This window comes from Oratosquilla oratoria, chromosome 27 (assembly GCF_046742065.1).
Source record: "Oratosquilla oratoria isolate Oo_2021 chromosome 27, ASM4674206v1, whole genome shotgun sequence".
Classification (NCBI taxonomy): domain Eukaryota; kingdom Metazoa; phylum Arthropoda; class Malacostraca; order Stomatopoda; family Squillidae; genus Oratosquilla; species Oratosquilla oratoria.
Window position 1 is genome coordinate 11,648,639 of NC_134803.1, and position 23,854 is coordinate 11,672,492.

A 23,854-nucleotide genomic window follows, 5' to 3' on the forward strand; every position below is an offset into this window, starting at 1 on the left:
AATGATCATGATTAAAGTTGAAAATAGTATTATAAAAAGCAGAAAATTTATAGTAGTATATGTGCCCCCAAAAACACATGCTTGGTCTGACATCAATCATTCAAAATTACTGGAAAACACAAAGAATGAATTATCTGTGGTACTGATAGATGGAGGAAACATAGTAATTGTGGGTGACTTTAACTCAAAAGAAATAAATTGGGAAGAGTTGACAATAAAAGGTGGAGAGGAACTCTGGGGCAACATTCTACTGGATTTGACCATTGATTATATGTTGACTCAATGGGTCAAGGAAAATACCAGATATAGAAATAATGAAGAAACATCAAGACTAGACTTGATATTCATTTCTGAGCCTGCAATCATGGACAAAACGAATTACAAGACACCAATTGGGAAGAGTGACCACCTACTAATAGTTTGAACTTAAAGAACAAAATGATGCGAGAAGAAATGAGAAATATAGAGATGGAAGATTAATGTACATCAAAACAGACTTTGTAAAACTTTAGAATTTTTTTCAAAATGCTAACTGGGAAAAATGTTCAAATAAAGAAACAAAGATGGAAGTGAAATGGAACATATTTGAAAAAAAAAAAAAAAAAAAAAAAATGCAAGGAGGGAACAGATAAATATGTACCTGAGAAGAAACAAAAAAGGGCTTACATAAAGTGTTGGTACAACAAAAAGTGTAGTGATGCTAAAGATAGAAGAGACAAAGCCTAGAAAAAATGGAAAAAAAAAAAGGCAAACATATATCAAACTGAAAAATGAATATATAGATATATGTAGGGAATAAAAAAGAAACTATGAAAAAGATATAATAGACAAATGCAAAGCCCAACCTATTTTACAGATATGTAAATGACAAACTAAAGGACAAACATGAAGTAGTGAAACTGCATGAAGGAAATAAAGAATATGTAGAAGATGTAGAAATGGCTGAAGTACTAACCAGGCATTTTAGGTCTGTATTTACAATTGAAAGTTCACAAATTTGGGATGAAGGACAGCAAGAAAGATCCCCCAAAATGAAAGAAATAACAGTGATGTAGAAAGAAATAAGGGACCAAATAAAGAAATTTTATGTCAGAAAGTCATATGGGCCTGATGGAATTGCAAACTGGATATTGAATGAATGTATAGATGAACTTACAGACAAAACACACAAGATAACTGACTTCTCACTCAAAGGAAAAGTACCACAGGATTGGAAAAATACAAATATTGTACCAATATACAAAGGAGGAGACAAAAAAAAAAAAAAAAAAAACTATAGACCGGTATCCCTTACAAGCACAATAGCAAAAATATGCGAAAAAGTTATAAAAAATAAATCAATTAAACACTTGGAAGTGTACAAAATACTAAATCCCATACAACTTGGTTTTAGAAGTGGAAGATCATGTACTACAAATTTGCTTAATATGCTTTTACTCAAGATTAATAGAAATAATACAAGGAGACAGATGGGCAGATTGTGCATTCTTACACTTACAAAAGGCTTATGACAAAGTACCATATAAAAAGCTATGAAAAATTGAAACGATAAGTGGAATACAAGGAAAATTATTGGAATGGATGAAAGATTTCTTAAACGGAAGAAAAATGAGGGGTGGTACTTATAGACAAGAACTCAAATTGGGAAGATATGATAAGCGGAGTCCCCCAAGGCTCTGTATTGGCTCCGATAATGTTCGCTATTTATATAATTGATATGGATGAAGGCATCGAATGTTGTATGAACTTCTTTGCAGATGATGCAAAACTATTAAAGAGAGTAATTACAGAGGAAAAATGCAAATCTTTTCAAGAAGACCTGGATAAAGTCTGGAAATGGAGTCACAAGTGTGAAGTAAATTTCAACATCAAGAAATGTAGTATAAAAGAATTTGGAAAAAGCAAAAATAGAATATCAGGTCAATATAAAATTGGTACAAAGGAAGTTAAAAAAGTAAACTTGGAAAGGGACCTAGGAGTAACTATCTCCAATGACATCACACCAGACAAATATATCAACAAATTAGTCGGAGAAACTTTTAACTTGTTAGGATCAATTAAAGTAGCCTTTGACTACATGAAGAAATGGTAAAGAAAATACTAGTTACACTGATTAGACCAAAACTGGAATATGCAATGTCAACCTACTGACCATCTACAGATTCATGAATGACATGGAAGTCCTTGATAGAGAGAACTTACTAAATTGGGACAAGAGAAACACATGAGGACATAAAAAACATATATATATACCAAGGCTTTTTCCCCCCTTACAAGGGAGGTAGCCAAAAAGAAAAAGGCATAAAACCATTCCCACCCATTCCATCTCTAAATACATTCCACTCCCCTCCACCCTCTCTCCCATCTTAGCACCTCCTGGATGACGGGTCATCCCTGCACCTTGTCCACTGCCCTGGGTCAGAGGCAGTGTCACAAGGCACAGCACATCCACAGCAAGGCCGCTTCATTAAATCGGCAACCCCCGATTGATGAGATTCACAGGATGGGCAAATACTTAAAAGAAAAACAACATAGACCACTGAAAATCAAACTAAGAACTCAATGATAGCTGAGGAGATACTATCAAAAGCAGTTATAGGCCAGTCATTTTATGGATATACCCACCACAAATTGCAATAGTAATGAAACTTGGCATTTTTGCTTCTTTTGACCCATGTAATAACATAGTAAAAGTCAAGGAAATTCGAGGCATTGGAACACATTCATTTCAAGCAATCACTTTTTGAAAGTTATGCACGAAAATACGCTAATAGAAATGGCATAACATTTTTTGTTATAACAGTGCTTTTGTTATTTCTTTCACATTTCTCAAAAGATGTCAAAAATTTTGATTATCAAATAAATAAATTGAGATAATTAACGTCTAATAGCCTTTTGTTATTTTCTTTTCAGGTTAACCAGTAGCATGGACGATTGCGTTTTCTGCAGCGAGTCTCTCGGCAACTGCGAACAAACCACGAAATTAGGTGCCAAGGGGTGTGATGGAATAAGCAAGGCAAATGACCTACGGCAGGCTGATATCAGTGTCACACCTGGACAAGTTGTACACACCAAATGCAGGAAGGACTTCTGCTCCCAACTATCTATTGAGCGAGACATCAGAAAACGGGGATATGACTGTACTGGTGGTTTCAGCGGCACTGTGCGTGCGCGTCGATCTGCCAGTTCTGCATTTAACTACAGCGAACACTGTTTGTTCTGTGGAACACCAGACAAGTACCAGGGCAGACAAAAAATGCATAAACTTATACCAGTCCAAACAATGGACTTCCAGAAGAAGGTTACAGAGAGCTGTGTTGAACGTAATGATGCATGGTCAGAGACAGAAAAGGCTCGAGTAGAATTCGTCCAGGACTTGCATGCCACTGACGCAGTCTATCATAATATATGTAGCATAAACTTCAGAACTGGGAAGCAGATTCCACGCCAGTTCCTTACAGTGCCAAGCAAGCGACCTAAGTATGGTAGACCGGCTGATGACACACGGAATGATGTATTCATAAAAGTCGTAGAGTACTTCAAAGCCAATGACGAGGAACAGACAACGATACCAGATCTCATAGAGAAAATGGGGGAATTTCTTCTTGGAACTGATTGCACACCTTATGGATTCACCTACATGAAGGAATGTATCCAAAAGCACTTTGGTCAGGATATCACCATCGCAGAAATAAATGGCAAAGAGAATGTTGTGACCTTTCGCCACAGGGCCTCTGCGATCAAACTGAAAAATGAATATATAGATATATGTAGGGAATAAAAAAGAAACTATGAAAAAGATATAATAGACAAATGCAAAGCCCAACCTATTTTACAGATATGTAAATGACAAACTAAAGGACAAACATGAAGTAGTGAAACTGCATGAAGGAAATAAAGAATATGTAGAAGATGTAGAAATGGCTGAAGTACTAACCAGGCATTTTAGGTCTGTATTTACAATTGAAAGTTCACAAATTTGGGATGAAGGACAGCAAGAAAGATCCCCCAAAATGAAAGAAATAACAGTGATGTAGAAAGAAATAAGGGACCAAATAAAGAAATTTTATGTCAGAAAGTCATATGGGCCTGATGGAATTGCAAACTGGATATTGAATGAATGTATAGATGAACTTACAGACAAAACACACAAGATAACTGACTTCTCACTCAAAGGAAAAGTACCACAGGATTGGAAAAATACAAATATTGTACCAATATACAAAGGAGGAGACAAAAAAAAAAAAAAAAAAACTATAGACCGGTATCCCTTACAAGCACAATAGCAAAAATATGCGAAAAAGTTATAAAAAATAAATCAATTAAACACTTGGAAGTGTACAAAATACTAAATCCCATACAACTTGGTTTTAGAAGTGGAAGATCATGTACTACAAATTTGCTTAATATGCTTTTACTCAAGATTAATAGAAATAATACAAGGAGACAGATGGGCAGATTGTGCATTCTTACACTTACAAAAGGCTTATGACAAAGTACCATATAAAAAGCTATGAAAAATTGAAACGATAAGTGGAATACAAGGAAAATTATTGGAATGGATGAAAGATTTCTTAAACGGAAGAAAAATGAGGGGTGGTACTTATAGACAAGAACTCAAATTGGGAAGATATGATAAGCGGAGTCCCCCAAGGCTCTGTATTGGCTCCGATAATGTTCGCTATTTATATAATTGATATGGATGAAGGCATCGAATGTTGTATGAACTTCTTTGCAGATGATGCAAAACTATTAAAGAGAGTAATTACAGAGGAAAAATGCAAATCTTTTCAAGAAGACCTGGATAAAGTCTGGAAATGGAGTCACAAGTGTGAAGTAAATTTCAACATCAAGAAATGTAGTATAAAAGAATTTGGAAAAAGCAAAAATAGAATATCAGGTCAATATAAAATTGGTACAAAGGCAGTTAAAAAAGTAAACTTGGAAAGGGACCTAGGAGTAACTATCTCCAATGACATCACACCAGACAAATATATCAACAAATTAGTCGGAGAAACTTTTAACTTGTTAGGATCAATTAAAGTAGCCTTTGACTACATGAAGAAATGGTAAAGAAAATACTAGTTACACTGATTAGACCAAAACTGGAATATGCAATGTCAACCTACTGACCATCTACAGATTCATGAATGACATGGAAGTCCTTGATAGAGAGAACTTACTAAATTGGGACAAGAGAAACACATGAGGACATAAAAAACATATATATACCAAGGCTTTTTCCCCCCTTACAAGGGAGGTAGCCAAAAAGAAAAAGGCATAAAACCATTCCCACCCATTCCATCTCTAAATACATTCCACTCCCCTCCACCCTCTCTCCCATCTTAGCACCTCCTGGATGACGGGTCATCCCTGCACCTTGTCCACTGCCCTGGGTCAGAGGCAGTGTCACAAGGCACAGCACATCCACAGCAAGGCCGCTTCATTAAATCGGCAACCCCCGATTGATGAGATTCACAGGATGGGCAAATACTTAAAAGAAAAACAACATAGACCACTGAAAATCAAACTAAGAACTCAATGATAGCTGAGGAGATACTATCAAAAGCAGTTATAGGCCAGTCATTTTATGGATATACCCACCACAAATTGCAATAGTAATGAAACTTGGCATTTTTGCTTCTTTTGACCCATGTAATAACATAGTAAAAGTCAAGGAAATTCGAGGCATTGGAACACATTCATTTCAAGCAATCACTTTTTGAAAGTTATGCACGAAAATACGCTAATAGAAATGGCATAACATTTTTTGTTATAACAGTGCTTTTGTTATTTCTTTCACATTTCTCAAAAGATGTCAAAAATTTTGATTATCAAATAAATAAATTGAGATAATTAACGTCTAATAGCCTTTTGTTATTTTCTTTTCAGGTTAACCAGTAGCATGGACGATTGCGTTTTCTGCAGCGAGTCTCTCGGCAACTGCGAACAAACCACGAAATTAGGTGCCAAGGGGTGTGATGGAATAAGCAAGGCAAATGACCTACGGCAGGCTGATATCAGTGTCACACCTGGACAAGTTGTACACACCAAATGCAGGAAGGACTTCTGCTCCCAACTATCTATTGAGCGAGACATCAGAAAACGGGGATATGACTGTACTGGTGGTTTCAGCGGCACTGTGCGTGCGCGTCGATCTGCCAGTTCTGCATTTAACTACAGCGAACACTGTTTGTTCTGTGGAACACCAGACAAGTACCAGGGCAGACAAAAAATGCATAAACTTATACCAGTCCAAACAATGGACTTCCAGAAGAAGGTTACAGAGAGCTGTGTTGAACGTAATGATGCATGGTCAGAGACAGAAAAGGCTCGAGTAGAATTCGTCCAGGACTTGCATGCCACTGACGCAGTCTATCATAATATATGTAGCATAAACTTCAGAACTGGGAAGCAGATTCCACGCCAGTTCCTTACAGTGCCAAGCAAGCGACCTAAGTATGGTAGACCGGCTGATGACACACGGAATGATGTATTCATAAAAGTCGTAGAGTACTTCAAAGCCAATGACGAGGAACAGACAACGATACCAGATCTCATAGAGAAAATGGGGGAATTTCTTCTTGGAACTGATTGCACACCTTATGGATTCACCTACATGAAGGAATGTATCCAAAAGCACTTTGGTCAGGATATCACCATCGCAGAAATAAATGGCAAAGAGAATGTTGTGACCTTTCGCCACAGGGCCTCTGCGATCATTCACGAATTCCATCAAAGGCCAAAGAGACATCATCTGAAGCTGAGAAGATGAGACTGATTAAGACGGCAGCAAAACTGATCAAAAGTGATGTGAAATCCGTACAACAGTCGATAGATATGTACCCATGTACAACTGAAATGTCCTCAACAGAAGAAGCCATGTCATTCCTACCTGAATCACTAAAACTCCTTCTTCAAACACTCTTTGTGGGCCGAGATGCTGATAGAAAAGTCGGTTCTCTAGGGCAAGCTATCATGCAGGCAATTCGGCCCCGAGTGCTGCTGGCACCCTTACAGATAGGACTGGGTGTACAGATGCACCATAATTTTGAATCAAAGTTCTTGATCGACACGCTTCATGCCCACGGATATTGCGGTTCTTATCGTGAGATACAAAGGTGTGAATGGAGTGCAGCAGTTGTACAAGGGAAAGACATACCAATCTACCGGCCAGAGCAGGTCATCCAATATATGGCAGACAATGTCGATCACAACATCCATACAATAGATGGCCTCAACACATTCCACGGGATGGGAATGATTGCGTCTGTCACTCCAGGTACCCGGACATCAACAAGAGTGCCACGTGTGTCTGTGACACTGAAGGATGTTGTAGCTGTGGGCCTAATAAACATCCGACATCTGACATCACCTTGCGATGGGCTAGATACTCTGAGGTATAAGGTTCTACAAGATGAGATGGAAAAGGACAGATCTACCAACCTTGACCTCCTCTGGAAGCTGTCCCTCACATTGCGCTAACCATGACCAGCATGGTCTGGCACGATGCAAGCCGTGCACACTGGTTTACATCCAGGTCAGTCTACAGTCTTCCTGCTTCCCATGATCGACATGAACAACAGTGATCCAACTTATATCTATTCAACATTGACATTTCTATCTGAGCACGCCAAACAGTACAACGCAAAGGTCATCATCACATTTGACCAACCACTTTGGTGGAAGGCGCTTACCATCATCGAAAGTCAATCGGAGGGCAGTGACTTGCGTAAGATTGTACTGTGCATGGGGGGCTTCCACACGTTGATGAGCTTCTTGGGGAGTATTGGAAATATCATGTCAGGATCTGGACTGCGCTCTGTTCTGGAACTGGTGTATGCCGAGAACACTGTAACGCACATGCTGTCTGGCAAGGCATATGACCGAGCTATCTGTGGGCATCTCTTGGTTGATGCAGCACTGAACACTCTCCTCGCAGAAAGGATACTTGGTACGCTAGTGCCTACTTGTTCGCAGGCTAAGGATGATGGTCCTCAGGGCACTGTAGGAGATGACGAACCAAGTGAAGACGAGATAATGCAAAGCATAGATGATGCACAGGCAGCCATGGATCCACATGATACCGAGTCAGGGTCACAAAGTGTGGGAGCTGGACCAATTGACCTGTGTGAGCTGTGAGACCTGTATGATTCATTGATGAAGGGTGAGTGTTCCAACGAAGATATCCTTTCAGCTCCGGTTCTGGACTCTGTTCGTGACATCTTGAATGTTGCCCGACAATCAATGAAGCATCTGCGTACTGCACAGCTATGGCTGCAATACATGGACATGATTGACATACTGAGGACATTCCTGAGGTCGGAACGCACTGGTGACTGGCGTCTGCACGTGCATGCTTTGCACGACATGTTGCCCTACCTGGCAGCTGCAGGCCACAATCTCTACACCAAATCTATTTATGTCTACCTGCAGCGACTGGCACAACTGTCTATTCAGCATCCCGAGGTCCACCACCAGTTCCAGAATGGATATCACGTAGTGCGGCGCTCACATCGGTACTGGGCCGGCTTGTCCACAAATCTTCTGATCGAGCAAGTGCTCATGAGAAGTGTGAAAACCACAGGGGGACTGACAAGGGGTCATGGCGTGAGCGAGTCGCAAAGGATCACGTGGCTGCTGTCCACCCACCATATGTGCAGAGGTCAACATGGCCTTGCAAGACTACACATCAGTGCAATATGGGACCAGTGACCAGCACAAAGAACAAAGAGCAGCTCGACAAGCACGGGACACAGATGACACGCACAAACTCATTGGCTACCTGTCATCAAAGGATCCCTTTGGAAACGATTCAACTCTGCAAAGCATTGACACTGGCATCACAGCTGGAGATTCGGTCAATGCTGACCAAGCAGCGTCAGTGGGCAGGAAGATCTTAGATGGAATGGTTGGCAAAAAGGTTCTTGATCACATGTTCAAGAAAAAAAATTAGGTTGTGACTTTAGACACACGTTCATTAGTGAAAAGTGGCAAAGAATCTGTTCTGATAGATCCACAACTGTTGTTCCAACGTCTGAGTACGGCAGGATCACGCTGTGATGACCTCACTGATGTCTTCAAGTACGAACTATGCAGTTACCCACCAGCACTGTTTCAGACCATTGTATCCTGCTTGAGGCCGACAAGCCAGCGCTAGCCGAGGCCATTTGGAAACAACTCCCCCTTGCCATTTGCAACACAGTGCTGCCACAGAATGTGCAATATGTTCTGGATGGTGGGGCACTGCTACACCGAATTCCTTGGAATTTTGGCGAGACCTATGAAGGAATCTCCAGTCACTACATACGATATGTTGGAGACAGGTATGGTAAGGCTGGCTGTCATAGTGTTTGATGGATATGTGAGCGCACCCTCCACCAAAGATGTAGCGCACAGCAGGCGCGTTCGATCTCACAGCAGTCCCCTTGTCAACTTCACAAAGGACATGGTATGTACTATGAAGAAAGATGACTTCCTTGCCAACCAAACAAATAAACAAAGCTTCATCAATCTACTGAGTGATGACCTTCAACGGCAGCACAACGATGTTCTTCATGCCAGGGCAGATGCAGATGTCCTCATAGTAGAGACAGCCATTGCATGTGCAAAAACCAAGGACACCGTGGTAGTTGGCAATGACACCGATCTTCTTGTTCTCCTATGTAGTCGTGCAGGGCCCACATCACACAACCTGTTCTTCTGACCTGAGCCTAAGCTGACGTTAAGGAGGCAAGCAAGATGTTGGAATATCGAGCAAATACAAAAGACACTTGGACGCCATGTGTGTGACAAGCTTCTTGTGGCACATGGACTCCTGGGTTGTGATACCACGTCAAGACTGTACTCAATTGGCAAATCAGCAGCTTTGAAGAAGCTGAACTCCTGTGCGTATTTCTCTGGGCTTTTGGCAACATTCAACACTCCTGGAGCGTCGAAAGAGGATGTCATGACAGCTGGAGAGAATGCCCTGGTTTGCTTGTACAATGGCCAGCCCGGGGAAACACTAGACATACTGAGGCTTCAACGCTTCTGCCAGAAGGTTTCAATAAGCACTGTCAGAGTCGAGCCTCGTACCCTGCCCCCTACATCAGCATCTGCAAAGCAACATTGCCTACGGGTGTATGTTCAGGTTCAGCAGTGGCAAGGAGTTGGCATGGATGCCAATGGTTGGGGATGAGCTATCCGTGACGAGAGAATGGTTCCCGTTATGACCGAGATGAAGCCTGCTCCAGATTACCTGCTAGATGCCATCCACTGTGGCTGCAATACAGACTGCAGCACCCAACGATGCAGCTGTCGCAAGTACAACCTGGAATGCTCTTCTGCCTGCAGTGAATGCAAAGGACTTCACTGTTCTAATGTGACCTTGCCAGAACCAGAAAGTGATCCAGAAGAAGAATGTGCTCTTGCTGGTCCTGAAGATGAATAAACATTTGTCAATGTGGTCTGGTACATGGAGATGTCTTGGCAACATGATTAGACTTGACTCTCAGTTCATTCAACTCTTGATCCTTGGCCATGGTCATCTTAATTTAGCTAAGGTGAATGCCAGTGTCATAATGTAACATGTTGTTTGTCTAGAATATACACTGAAAATTTTATGCAGATTTTCTCTTAAAACCTCTTAACGATTGCAAAATTTGGGAATGTTCCAATGCTTCGATTTTCCTTGATTCTTAGTATGTCATTCTCCACTAAATTTGACATTGAAAAATGCATGTTTCATTACTATTGCAATTTGTGGTGGGTTCGACCCAAAAATGGCGTAGAATGACTGGCCTATTAAACTAGCAAACAGTGAGAACTTCAGACATGTATGGATAAAAAAGGAAATCAGTGATGAGGAAAAAGAGAAAGACAAGACTCTCAGAATTGAAGCCAATGATAGAAATGAGAAAAGAAAGGAGATGGGGAAAAAAATGATTTTTTTTTGGTGAGTACTGGATTCGAGACCTGAAAAAAATGGTACATCAGACAAATGGAAACATAAATAAAAAAAGAGAAGAAAATATGAAACTAAAAGTGGGTTACACAAATATGGAATTAATGAATTAAACAACTATCTGGAAATAGAGAAACCTGACATAATGGGAATTGTAGAGACAAAACTGAAAGGTCCTCTATCAACAAGTATGGTGGAACAAGGTCTATACAACCATTGGGCAAAATACAGAATGGATAAACAGGGGGGTGGAGTCATGATATTGACCAAAAAGGGTTTAAATGTGACAAAAACAAATGAAGGCAAATATAATGTGGAATTAACTATGATTAAAGTTGTAAATAATATGAAAAGTAGAAAATTTGTAGTAGTATATGTGCCACCAAAAACACAGGCCTGGTCTGATAGTGATCATTCCAAATTACTAGAAGACACAAAGAATGCTCTAAATGAGTTACAGGCAGGACGTGGGAGTCAAGCAAACTAGGCAGGAAATAATGTGTGAAGAAAGAAACATGAAGGATGTGGATCAGAATAGATGTTATCTTGTGAAGCCTTCAGTCATGGGATGGAAACTTGCCCCAAAGGAAGTGGAAACAAAGGGGACACACAAGACTGGAGACAAGAAAAGGATGACAGCAAAACAAAGGAGAAAGGAGTATTAGGCAAGAAGGGAGATAGCAATTGCTGTGTGGATGGAGTTGGATTAGATGAGAAACAAAAAAAGCAGGAGTCAGCAAAGAGTGGCTACTTTATATGAAAGATGGCAAGATAGGAACAGAGGGTATTCACCTAGTTGTATTTACCTAGTTGTATTATACAGGAAGGGAGCTATGCTTGTGGTGACCCATCTTTGTATCTCTCGGCATCAAGTTTTTTCTTAAAATCTTGAATAGTGTTTGCACACACTGTTTCTTTGTCTAATTTGTTACAAGTATGTATCACTCTGTGTGGGAAGCTGTTTTTTTTTCAGAGCTTTTCTGTAATCATTTTTTTTAGTTTCTTTTCTTGTCCTCTCGTTTTTCCAATGTCCCATTTCAATAAGTCATTCTTATCTAAGATTTCCATTCCTTTCATTATTCTATAGATAGTTAGTAAGTCTCCTCTTTTCCTTCTTTGTTCCAGAGTTGGTAATTCTAATTTGGACAGTCTTTGCTCATATGTCATTTGGAAAGAGTTGGTGCTAGTTTTGTTAATCCTATATAAAAAAAGGGCAAATTATTGTCCTGGCCATTGGATTGCAGGAACTGTTCAGATCATGGCCTAGATCTGATGATGCATCAACTCAAATACAAAGGCTAGTTCATGACAGAAGGCTGGTAGAGAGGGAGAAGGTGAGGGGGGAAGAGAGAGGGAAGGAATGGAGGAGAGAGGAAAGGGAGGAGAGAGGGATGGGTGGGAGGATAGAGGAAAGGATGGGAGTATGGAAAGAAGGAAGGGAGGAGAAATGGAAGGAAGGAGAGGGGAGAAAATGATGATATAGGGAAGAAAAAAAGAGGGAAAGAAGGGAAGAGAGAGAAAAAAGGGAGGAGAGAGGGAAGGATGGAGAGAAGGAGAGAGGAAAGGGAGAAGAGAGGGAAGGGTGGAAAGAGTGAAAGGTGGAGAGGGGTAAGGGAGGACAGAAGGAAGAAAAGGAGGAGGGAGAGAGACAGAAGGAAGGACAGAGGGAAGGAAGGGATGGAAGTGTAGGAAGGGAGAAGACAGGGAAGGAAGGGTGGAAAGAGGGAAGCAAGGGAGGTGAGAAGGAAGCAAGGGAGGTGAGAGGAAGGACAGGAGAAGAGAGGGAACAAAGAAAGGGAGGATTAAGAAAAGGAACAAATTATGAGAGAAATATGAGGATGGAAGAGAGGGAGAAAAGTGCAAGGAAAGAGCAGCAGGGAGGAGGAAATTAAAGACTATTTATCCATATACCAAGGGGTTCTCTCCCCTTATACAGTAGATAACCTGTCAAGGGGAAAAAAATGGAGTGTGAAACTTGAAAATTATGAAATAGAAAAATGTCTTACCAATGCTCTTTCCCCATTCAATAATGGATCCATTGTCATTTGAGGAGCCTTCTGCAAAGTAGACTACTCCCTGCTGATCTGACCAACCAACCACTGGATAAATTCCTGGAGGGTACAATTAAAAATGTATAGTATAACCTGTGGAAACAAAACACTAGACATGCCATACTGACAGTTATCTACAAGTCTTGGTGCGGCAATGTCTAAGTCGTAGAACTATCCCCCACCCCCCGACCCCAAGAGTTGGATGCCAAACAGCCACAAGAAATCCCTTGCCACCTACTTTTATGCAGGTGGCACCCATCCCTGGAAGCAACTTTGGTTACCCAGATGAGTACCACAACTCTTTTTTTTCCAATAATGCATCTTCACACTTAACTTTTTTCTGCACTGAGAAATGACTCTGTGACAATCATCCCTCTTCTCCTATTAGCCAAAGATGTACAAAGCAACCCTGGATCTATAATAAACTGCACATGATCCAACATGCTCCAAACCCATCACCTTGAGTCAACAGACAAGGGGCTCAGTTCAGTCCAATTCATGAAAAAACTGGGCCCACCTCACTTACACAACACTTGTTCACATAAAACAATATGCAAACCCCTGGACTATGCCCACCCATAGCCTCACTCCCACCGTTATGCCCCCAGACTGCACCATTACCCACAACCCTACCCTTGCCATCCCCTTCCCTCCATCCTTCTCCCCATCCACTCCTCTTCCTCCTAATCCTGATTCTAATCTTCCCTCACCTGAACCCCAGCCCCATACAGCAGCCTACATGTACAGAACAGACAACATCAACATCTTACACACTGATGGCATCAACACAAAAAACATGAATTCACTTTCTCAAACAACACATACATGTTATCATTCTGCAAGAAACAAAAATATGACACAAAAAACACCTTAATTTCATAATTTCACCACCATCAGGCAAGACTGGACTAACAGCAACAGTGGTAGACTCACTACCCTGATCCACCAATCTATCTGTTTTGTGGACACAAGTACCACCACCAAATCCTCCCTCCCTCCCACAGACAGCACCACTGAAACCCAATCAATTCAAATCCAAACAGATAACAAATCCACAACCATAATGGTTAAAATGTACACCCCTGCCCCAATCATCCCCCACAGTTCTATATGTGTACATACAGTCAAACCTCGGTTTTGTTTTTGAACATAATTAGCTAAAAAAATCTGTTCTAAACCAAATTGTTCAAAAACCGAATCATATTTTCCCATTACAATGTAAAAAGAGATTAGTTTGTTCCCAAGTGCCAGATGAATACTTATTTACCTCATTACACTTTATATATATAATAGATAAAACATAGAAGCGCAAATAAAAAAAAAAATAACAGAAGTAAATTTAATGACAAAGCAACACTGTACAGTTATTGTGTAATGTATGTACTGTACCCTTTTGGCTGCAATGTGATGGCATAGGTGGATGGAGATGAGGGAGGGAAAGGGGCGAGTTATTGTTTGGAAGGGGAATCCCCTTCCATAAAAACTTCTGGTGATTCTTGTTCAGGTATTTCTTCTCTTCTCTTTGGCTCAGGTAAATCTTTCCATGGGTTTCTTTCCTTTTTTTTTCACTAAAACCCTTTCCAATGTTTGTCGTTTTAGCCTGCACTGTAAATTTTTTCCGAAATGTGACATGACATAGGTCATTGAAAAGATTTACTACTCTATGTGCTACCACAGTGTCTGGGTGTCATTTTTCTACAAAATTTTGAACATCACCCCATTTAGCACAAATTTCTTTCATTAAAGAACTTGACATGTCTTCAATTCTTTCCTCCTCAGAAGAAGACTGTTCCTCAGCCAATTTCTTTTGCTGTTTATTTTGAAGGTGTACAAGCTCTTCAGTGGTAAGCTCAGTATTATGGTCTTCCACCAGCTCTTCAATATCTTCACTGTCAACCTCCAAGCCCATACTTTTTCCCATAGAAACAATCTCTTCAACAATAGCATTATCCTCAACAGCAGCAGCAGATCCAGCAGTTTCAAACCCCTCAAAGTCTCTCTCTGGTACACAGCCTGGCCAAAGGTTCCACCATGCTGAATTCATGGTTCTAGTACTCACTTGGTTCCATGCATTATCAATAAGATTAACACAACTCAGGATATTGAAATAATCTTTCCAAAATTCTCTCAAAGTTAACCGAGTGTCATTAGTAACTTGGAAACACTTACGAAACACAGCTTTAGTGTAACGTTTCTTAAAGTTAGCTATGACCTATTGAATAATAGGTTGGATTAGAGGTGTTGTGTTAGGTGTCAGGAATTTGACCTAAAATCTGACTCAACTAAGTCATCCTCCAAACCTGGAGGGTGAGCAGGAGCATTATACAACATGAGAAGGCATTTTAGTGGCAATTTTTTTCATAAAAGTATCTTCTAACACTTGGGGCAAAAACTTCCTGAATCCATTCTATAAAAAATTGTCTTGTCACCCAAGCCTTCGTATTAGCTTGCCACATTATAGGCAATTTACTTTTCATAACATTATTTCTTTTGAAAACTCTTGGATTATCAGAATGATACACTAGCAATGGTTTGACTTTGAAATCACCACTTTTTGTGTACTCATTCTTGGTGTTAATTGCTTTGTCCGATTGGGTAGAATACAAATTGGACTACAAGAATAAAGGAGAAGGAGAAAGTAAATAAGATATTGGAAGTAGTTCAAGAAGATGGAACAGGAACAGGAAAATAAATAGAAGAAATATATAGACTTGGGAAATGCAATACAGATAAGACCAGATCAATTAACCCCTTCAGTACGGGACTTAAATCTCGCGGGCAGCAGCCAATGCCAGCCGTATGACGTGTCGTAATAATATTCGCATCATAAAATATAGTCACCGCTTATATCGATCGTTCTCTCTTTCACCCGCGAATTTTGAAAACCACAGAGAATGGGATTCAGGGCGCATTTGGGAGAATGTAAAAACACAGGGGCGACTACAATAAATATAATCAAGACGCCGATATGGCAGCGTCGCGAATCCACTTGATCCTCATGACGCCTACATGTGCGGCACCGTATGGAAGGGGTTAAGATCAAATTCAGGTCACAAACAACAGCAGAGAATATCTTAGCAAAAACAGGGAAACTAGCAAACAGTGAACATTTTAACCCAATCAACTCATTCATGCCAGCCGCTTGTTGTGTAGATACGAAAAACCGGATATGGTAATGTACTTTATAAAAAACCTATACATATGTATAGTTTTTTCCTCTGTAGTCATGAGAGACACTGAAATGCTTTCATATTCTTCATGCTGGCCCTTGCTATAAACAATTAGATATATATATATGTATATATATATATATATTTTTAGATTTCAAAGTATGTCCTTCTTTCATCATGTCATCTGAGATTAAAGGGTTAAACAGATATGGATAAAAAGAGAAATGAATAAAGAGGAAAGAGAGGATGAGAAAGCAAAAAGACAAGCAGCTAAGGAAAAAAAAATGAGAAAAGAACAGAGACAGAAAAAGAGAAATTCTATTGGAGAGTAGTGAATATGAAAGTGAGAAAATGGTACATAGCAGAGAAAAACGGAAGGGGAACAGAAAACACAATGGAAGTAGAAGAAAATTGAAAATGTCTTACACAAATATAGATGGCTTAATAACAGGCTTGAACGAACTGAATAATTACCTGAAAGAAAAAGAACTGGATATAATGGGAATTGTGGAGACATAATTGAAAGATCCACTACCACCCAACAGTGTAGGACATGATGCATATAATTATTGGATTAGGAACATAGAGGTAAAACAAGGGGGTGGAGTTATGTTCCTGACTAAGAAGGATATAAATGTGAGGAATGTCACATATGGAAAAAATAGAGTAGAGATGATTATGATGGAAGTGAAAGACAAAGATAGGAAGAGCAGAAAGTTTGTAATAAATTATGTGCCTCCTAAAACAGCCTCATGGGATGAGAGAGAAAATAAAAGTATGTTAGAAGATACAAGGATAACATTTAATAAGATAATGGAAGATGGAGGAAGAATAGTTATAATGGGTGACTTTAATTGTAAAGAAGTCTGCAGGGAAGAGATGACCGTAAAGGGCGGAGAAGACTCATGGGGAAATGTACTACTTGAAATGATTACTGACCACACAATGACGCAATGGATTCAAGAGAACACTAGGTATAGAAATGAAGAACCATCGAGACTGGACCTAATAATCACATCAGAACCTGAAATAGTGGAAAAGATTGAATATAAGACACCAATAAGTAAAAGTGACCACATATTGGTTGAAATGGAACTAAATGAGGAAAAATACATATAAAGAAATTAACAATATAGAAAAGGAAGATTGATGCATGATTTTTTTTATTTTTTATTTTTTATTTTTTTTTTTAAATTTGAGAATTCTTTCAAAAAGAAGACTGGGAAAGAATATACAAAGAAGAAACAACAGTGGAAGAGAAATGGAATATTTTGAATTTTTTTTATAAAGGAGTGGAAAAGTATGTTCCAAGACAAAAGCAAGAAAAAGGATATGCAAAGTGCTGGTACAACAAAAGTTGTAAGGAGTTAAAAGACAAAAGAGACAAAGCTTGGACAAAATGGAAAAAAGACAAATGACCTGAAAATTTGAAAATATATACTAGTTATAGAAATGAATATGTACAAGTGTGCAGAGATGACAAAAGAAAATATGAAAAAGATGTCATAGAAAAACGTAAAGATCAACCAAAACTATTTTACAGATTTGTAAATAACAAAGTGAAAAACAAACAAGATTTAGAGAAACTATGACAAGGAGTTGAATATACAGAGGAAATAGAAATGGCAGAAATTATGAACAAGCATTTTAAATCAGTGTTTACAAGGGAGAACATACAACCTAGTGATATCGAATGGGAGGAGAAAGTCCCCCCTATGAAAGAAATAGAACAAGGAATGAAATAATGAAACACTTGAATAATCTTGATGTCAGAAAATTGCATGGACCAGATGAAATAGAAAACTGGATTTTGAGAGAATGCAGAAATAAACTAACAGACAAAATACATAGCATAATAAACAGTTCCTTGAAAGAAGGAAAAGTTCCAGAGGATTGGAGAAGACCAAATATAGTACCTATATATAAAGGGAGAAACAAAGAAGACCCTACAAACTATAGACCAGTCTCTCTAACAAGCAGGATAGCAAAAATTTGTGAAAGAATTATCAAAAGTAGATGGATAAGGCATTTAAGAATAAACTGGATGTGGAGAGATACGAAAACGGGTCATTATGAGCATAGCTCTCATCCCATAAAATACAACTAGGTACATACACACACATATATATATGTGTGTGTGTATATATATATATATATATATATATTATACACACACACACACATATATATATATATATATATATATATATACATACATACATATACAGTAGACCCTCGTTAAGTTGGACTACATGGGGGGGAAGGGTGTCCGACTATGCCGATTGTCCGAATTAACAGATGGCCTATAGCCCCTAGGCTAGCCTAGCCTAGTAAACAAATGAAAGACTCAAATAGAAATACCTGTACAGATATCAGTTATTATTACCAAGGCTATTTTGTTTTACCTTACCTTCATAACATGCAAACACTGTACACTAAATCAGATTTATTTGTTTTGTTTTTGTTTTTATGAAAACCAAAACATGATGAAGGCTATCATCAATTTGTAAGGTAGAGCGACCATACAGCTGATCACATAGCATAAACAAATAAACAAAAGACGTATATGAAACGAATGGTTATCACTTCATTGAGATTTTATTTATGCAAATAATTATCTATTTATGCATTAAGCATTAAATTCTTATATTTACTGAATTTATTTTTGCATTTAAGAACAAACGAAGAAATACTTCTATAAATAGCAAATTTAGAAATAACCATTGCAAATTCACACTTTTTTTTTTGCTATGTACCATACATTAACCCCTTCCATACGGTGACGCCTACGTAGGCACCATGAGGAGCAAGTGGGTACGCGAGGATGCCGAAGTCGGCGTCTTGATTATATTTTTTGTAGTTGAACCTGTGTGACCCCCATACTCTGTAAACTGGCTTCATCATATTTTCTATGGTTATCAAAATTCACGGGTGAAATAGAAAACGATTAATACAGCAGTGACTTTATTTTTTATAATGCGAGTATTATGATGCAACATCGCACGTCTGGCAGCTAATGCTGCCCGCGAGATTTTGGCTCGTACTGAAGGGGTTAAAGAATAACTAAGAACAATTAAAAAGAATTAAAGAACAATTCAAAAACAGTTTTTTACAAAACAATTACTCATCAGAAGAGTGAAATCCACTTGTAGATGGCTGAGGAGAGTCAGGAGACTGAAAGCTGGATGATGCTTGAGGAGAGTCTGACTCTGTAGCTGTAACAACTAGCTTGAAAAAATAATTAATTTTCAATTGCTTTCTTTGTCTGTGTTGCCTCCGAATGATCATATCACTCAAATATCTTAAATGCGGGTAATACCGGTTGCTTTCCTCATCTGCAGTTAAATCAATGTATGTTATGATAGTGTCAAGGGCTCCTCGAACCACTGAAAGCTTGGGAATTCAAACATCCGAATAATTTCCTTCATCATCTTCCTCTTGTACTGTGTCACCTTTAACCACTTCCATACGGTGACGCCTACATAGGCGGCATGAGGAGCAAGTGGGTACGCGATGATGCCGACGTTAGCGTCTTGATTATATTTATTATAGTCGTACCTACGTAACCTCCATTCTCTCTAAACTGGCTTCATCATATTTTCTATGGTTATCAAAATTCACGGGTGAAAGAGAATGAACGATTGAGCACTGACTTTATTTTTTATAATGCGATTATTATGATGCAACATCGCACGTCTGGCAGCTAATGCTGCCAGACATGCTATGTGCCCCGGAGTGAAGAGGTTAACCCCTACCATATGGTGCCGCACACATGGGCGTCATGAGGAGCAAGTGGATTCACGACGCTGCCATATTGGCGTCTTGATTATATTTATTGTAGTCGCCCATGCATTTTGACATTCTCCCTAATCTGCCCTTAATCACATTCTCTATGGTTTTCAAAATTCACGGGTGAAAGAGAGAATGATCGATATAAGCGGTAACTATATTTTATGATGCGAGTATTATTACGACACGTCGTACGGCTGGCATTGGATGCTGCCCGCGAGATTTAAGTCCCGGAGTGAAGTGGTTAAGAACTTCTTCAGCTATTTCTTCATCTGTCATAACATTATGGCCAGGGTCACCTTCAGTTTCTTCTAGCCACTCTCTTTCTTTACTTATTTTCTCCCCATGAATTTCTTTTTCATTTCTATATGCCTGCATATTTTTTGGGATACAATGCCAAAAAAGACCACTTTCATCTGCATTGTAAATTTGAGAGGTTAAAAGCCCCTCATCTTTGATCAGCTTATTTAACTTCTGCCTAGAATGCTCAATATCTTCGACTGACACACTGCCTGCTTCCCCATGCAACACTTTATCACAAAGCCCATGCCTATTTCTGAAGCACCATAACCATCCATCACTAACAGTAAAATAATTAATTCCCATATGTCTAGCCAACTTTTAAACAGCATCTTGAATAGCAATCCCAAAAACTTTTACACCGCATAATCGTTGCTGCACAAACCATTTCGTTACCACTTCTTCCAAATTTCCATCCTTAGAAACTCGCACATGATGGAACTGGAGACCAGAAGGTAGCAGATCTAGAGGTAGACCGAAGAAAAGATGGAAAGATGGCATTCAAGAAATCCTAGAGGCAAATGGATTAGGAAAAATAGAGGATTTGAGAGAAGAGGGAAGCTTTGAGAGGACAATCTGGAGAAGTGTGCTGGCCCGACTGACAGGCTGTAAGCCTACCTGGGAGCAGAAGTAAGAAGTAAGTAAATAAGAAACTCGCATCCTTTTTCTATTTCCAAGAGAAGAATTTTCACAGCCTTCTGTCACATTGTACTTTAAAGAAAAGGCTAGGAGTTTATCTTTAGCTTTCCAAATGTCTGACACAGTTTGTTTCTTCACCCCATACTCTTCACAAACACTTTTCACAGTAGCTCCAGTTCAAGTTTCTGGGTCACTGATAGTCACAAGCTTTTGAGCATTGGCTGCACCTCTTCCAGGCATTCTGCAAGAAAATACTGAAGAAAAATGGAGATGAGAACTTCAACAACTTGATATAACCACAGCAAGTTTTGGAATACTGCCAAAATTTAGAATGACTGCACCCCACCTATTGAGTAAAAAACAAAATATTGGCGTCCATAAAATGGCTGCTTGTAAGCCTTTGAGGGCAAACATTTGTATTCTCGGTCACGGTCCTCCTTATCCAATATCCAAGTTATCAGGGTCCGAGTTAACGAAGGCGTACTCCGTTATGCTGTCCCCCAACCCCTTGTTACTGTCCTGTACCATTTCTCTGAATATTCATTTCCTTTTTTCGCCTACCTACCCTGTGGTGGGGGAAAAGAATACTGCCACCAAGTATTTCCACTTGAGTCGTAAAAGGCAACAAAAAAGGGACGGGGGATGGGATTAGGAGTCCTACTACCTGTAGCCCCAAAAGGGGACATTCCTAAGAAAAGAAAGTAAAGTCATAAGAGGGTCTAGAAGAATTCCAACCAGTACCCTAAGGTTTGGGTCTTTTAATGTGCGTGGATGTGGTACAGATGAGAGTAAAAGGGAAAAGATAGGCAGTATGTTTGTGAGAAGATGGATGTACTGGCTTTGAGCGAAACTAAAATGAAAGGAAAGGGCAACTGTGAGTTTGAGAGTATAGCTGGGAGGTACTCAGGAGTGAAGAGGGGACAAGGGAGAGAAGGGGTGGCTATACTAGTAAGTGAAGAGATAAGTAAGCGGGTAGTGGAGTGGAAGGCGTCATCAAGGTTGATGTGGATGAAGGTGAAGCTGGGAAAGGAGATGTGGGTTTTTGTAAGTGCGTATGGGCCTGGTAGTGAGAAAAACGTAGAGGAAAGGGAGGCATTTTGGGTAGATATAAATGAGTGCATAGATTGATTTCTGAATTTTTTTGGCTCGAAGGCCGAGCGCCGGAGTCGGTAGGCCATTCAGCGCATATTTATCTCATATAGATAAAAATTCAAGTAAAACAGTAAAAACAATAAACATTCACAAAAACACATCACAACAACATACACTCACAAGCTACTCATATGCACAATCTTAAATTTCATAAAATAAACCAATGTCTTTCAAAAACTTTAAAACATTCTTCACATGAGCTTCCTCCCCTAAAATTTGTTCAAAAGATAAATTTGTTAAAAAAAATTGCCCTGTGCTTATTAGAGAATGCAGGGCACTGAATTAAAATGTTTTATTGTAAAAACTACTTGGCAAGTGGGACATTGGGGGGCCAGCCTTTCTGCTCCATTTGCCATAAAAAATTTATGGGTAATGTAGGAATGGCCAATTCTCAATCTTGTTAGAACAATACTTGACCTTCTGTCCAAAGAAGGACACTTCCAAGGGTTCACCAAGGGGTGAATCTCTTTTAACTTGTAACTACCGTCCAGCCTTGTCCATTGTTCTTGCCACTTTTCCATTGTATAACGATGAATTACTTGTTTGAAGTCTGTATGTAGGATCTTTTGGTCTGTTATATGGTTGAGCCTAGTGGCGGCTTTGGCTGCAGCATCGGCCTGTTCATTTCCAGTGATACCCACATGGGACGGCACCCAGCAAAAGTTTACTTTTATTTTCTTTCTGTTGTTAATGAGAATCAACCAGTCCTGTATTTCTTGGATTAAAAAGTGACGAGGTAATAATGTATTTAGAGAGGATACAATGCTCATGGAGTCTGTGAAAATAACGACGTTCTTATTACATGGAACAGAATTAAAAACAAATTTGAGGGCATTGCTGACTGCCAGCAGTTCAGCAGTAAAAACAGAGCTAAAATGAGGCAACTTTCTCTTTAAAACTGTGCTATCAGTTACAACAGCACAACCAACACCATCTTGGGATTTTGATCCATCTGTATAAATACAAATTGAATCAGCATGTACTGATAAATGTTCTAAAAATTCGCTTTTTAGCTCTACAACAGTTCTATTTTTCTTGTTTTTAAGAGGACATATTTCAGTGGGGCATCGGTTCCAAGGAGGGAATTTGGGAGGCGTGATCTCAGCAATTGTATTAGGAACAAGTCCTACCTTCTCTGTCCCAACTTCACATCTCACTTCTAAAGGTTTCGGCAGAGTACTTTTCCTTGGAGCTCTGTCTACCAGCTGCTTTACATATTTGAAGTTTGGATTCTGTTTTGATGTCAAGACACGAGATATATATCTAAGGCTTAATTCCTCCCTGCGAATATAGAGGGGAGGAACTCCTGCGCCCACATACAAGCTATCCACTGGAGATGTTCTATAGGCTCCCGAACAGATCCGCAAAGCCATATTGTGGACTATATCAAGCTTCTTTAATGAAGTTTTACATGCCGATCCATAAATTTGACATCCATAATCCATTTTGCTAAGGCACAATGTTTGGTAAAGCCTTATTAAAATTATACAATCTGCTCCCCAGTTGAAACAAGACACTACCTTTAGTATATTAAGTCGCTGTTTAACAGTGTATACAACCTCGTTTATGTGATGAGTGAATGTCAACCTTTTGTCCAAAACCAGACCCAAGTATTTTACTTGATTTTCATATGGTAATATGACACCCTCTAAGAATAGTGTTGGTATCTCTTCCTTGCGTCTTAGTCTGGAAAACCTTATGGTTTTTGTTTTTTCAGCAGAGAATCTGAAGTCCCTGCTGTTAGCCCATGCTGTTGCTAAGTTAATAACCTCTTGAATCTTTTGGCCTGCTTCTAATGTTGTCGATTT

The 23,854-nt window shown here is 39.4% G+C and overlaps 1 protein-coding gene across 6 annotated transcripts in view; it reads right to left on the reverse strand.

Moving 5' to 3' along the window:
* The window catches only part of LOC143039895 (glycerol kinase 5), a 474,671-nt gene that overhangs the window by 67,990 nt on the left and 382,827 nt on the right, over positions 1 to 23,854 (reverse strand). For 5 of the 6 annotated variants that reach the window (XR_012967672.1, XM_076210228.1, XM_076210230.1 and 2 more), the window contains one exon: positions 12,952 to 13,056. The exons of the other annotated variant lie outside the window; for it this stretch is intronic. Coding sequence is in view for 4 of the 5 variants with exons in the window: in XM_076210228.1 (XP_076066343.1) it covers positions 12,952 to 13,056 (105 nt within the window). In the remaining variant the exon portion in view is untranslated. The remainder of the gene's footprint in view (positions 1 to 12,951; positions 13,057 to 23,854) is intronic. 6 annotated transcript variants of the gene reach the window in all.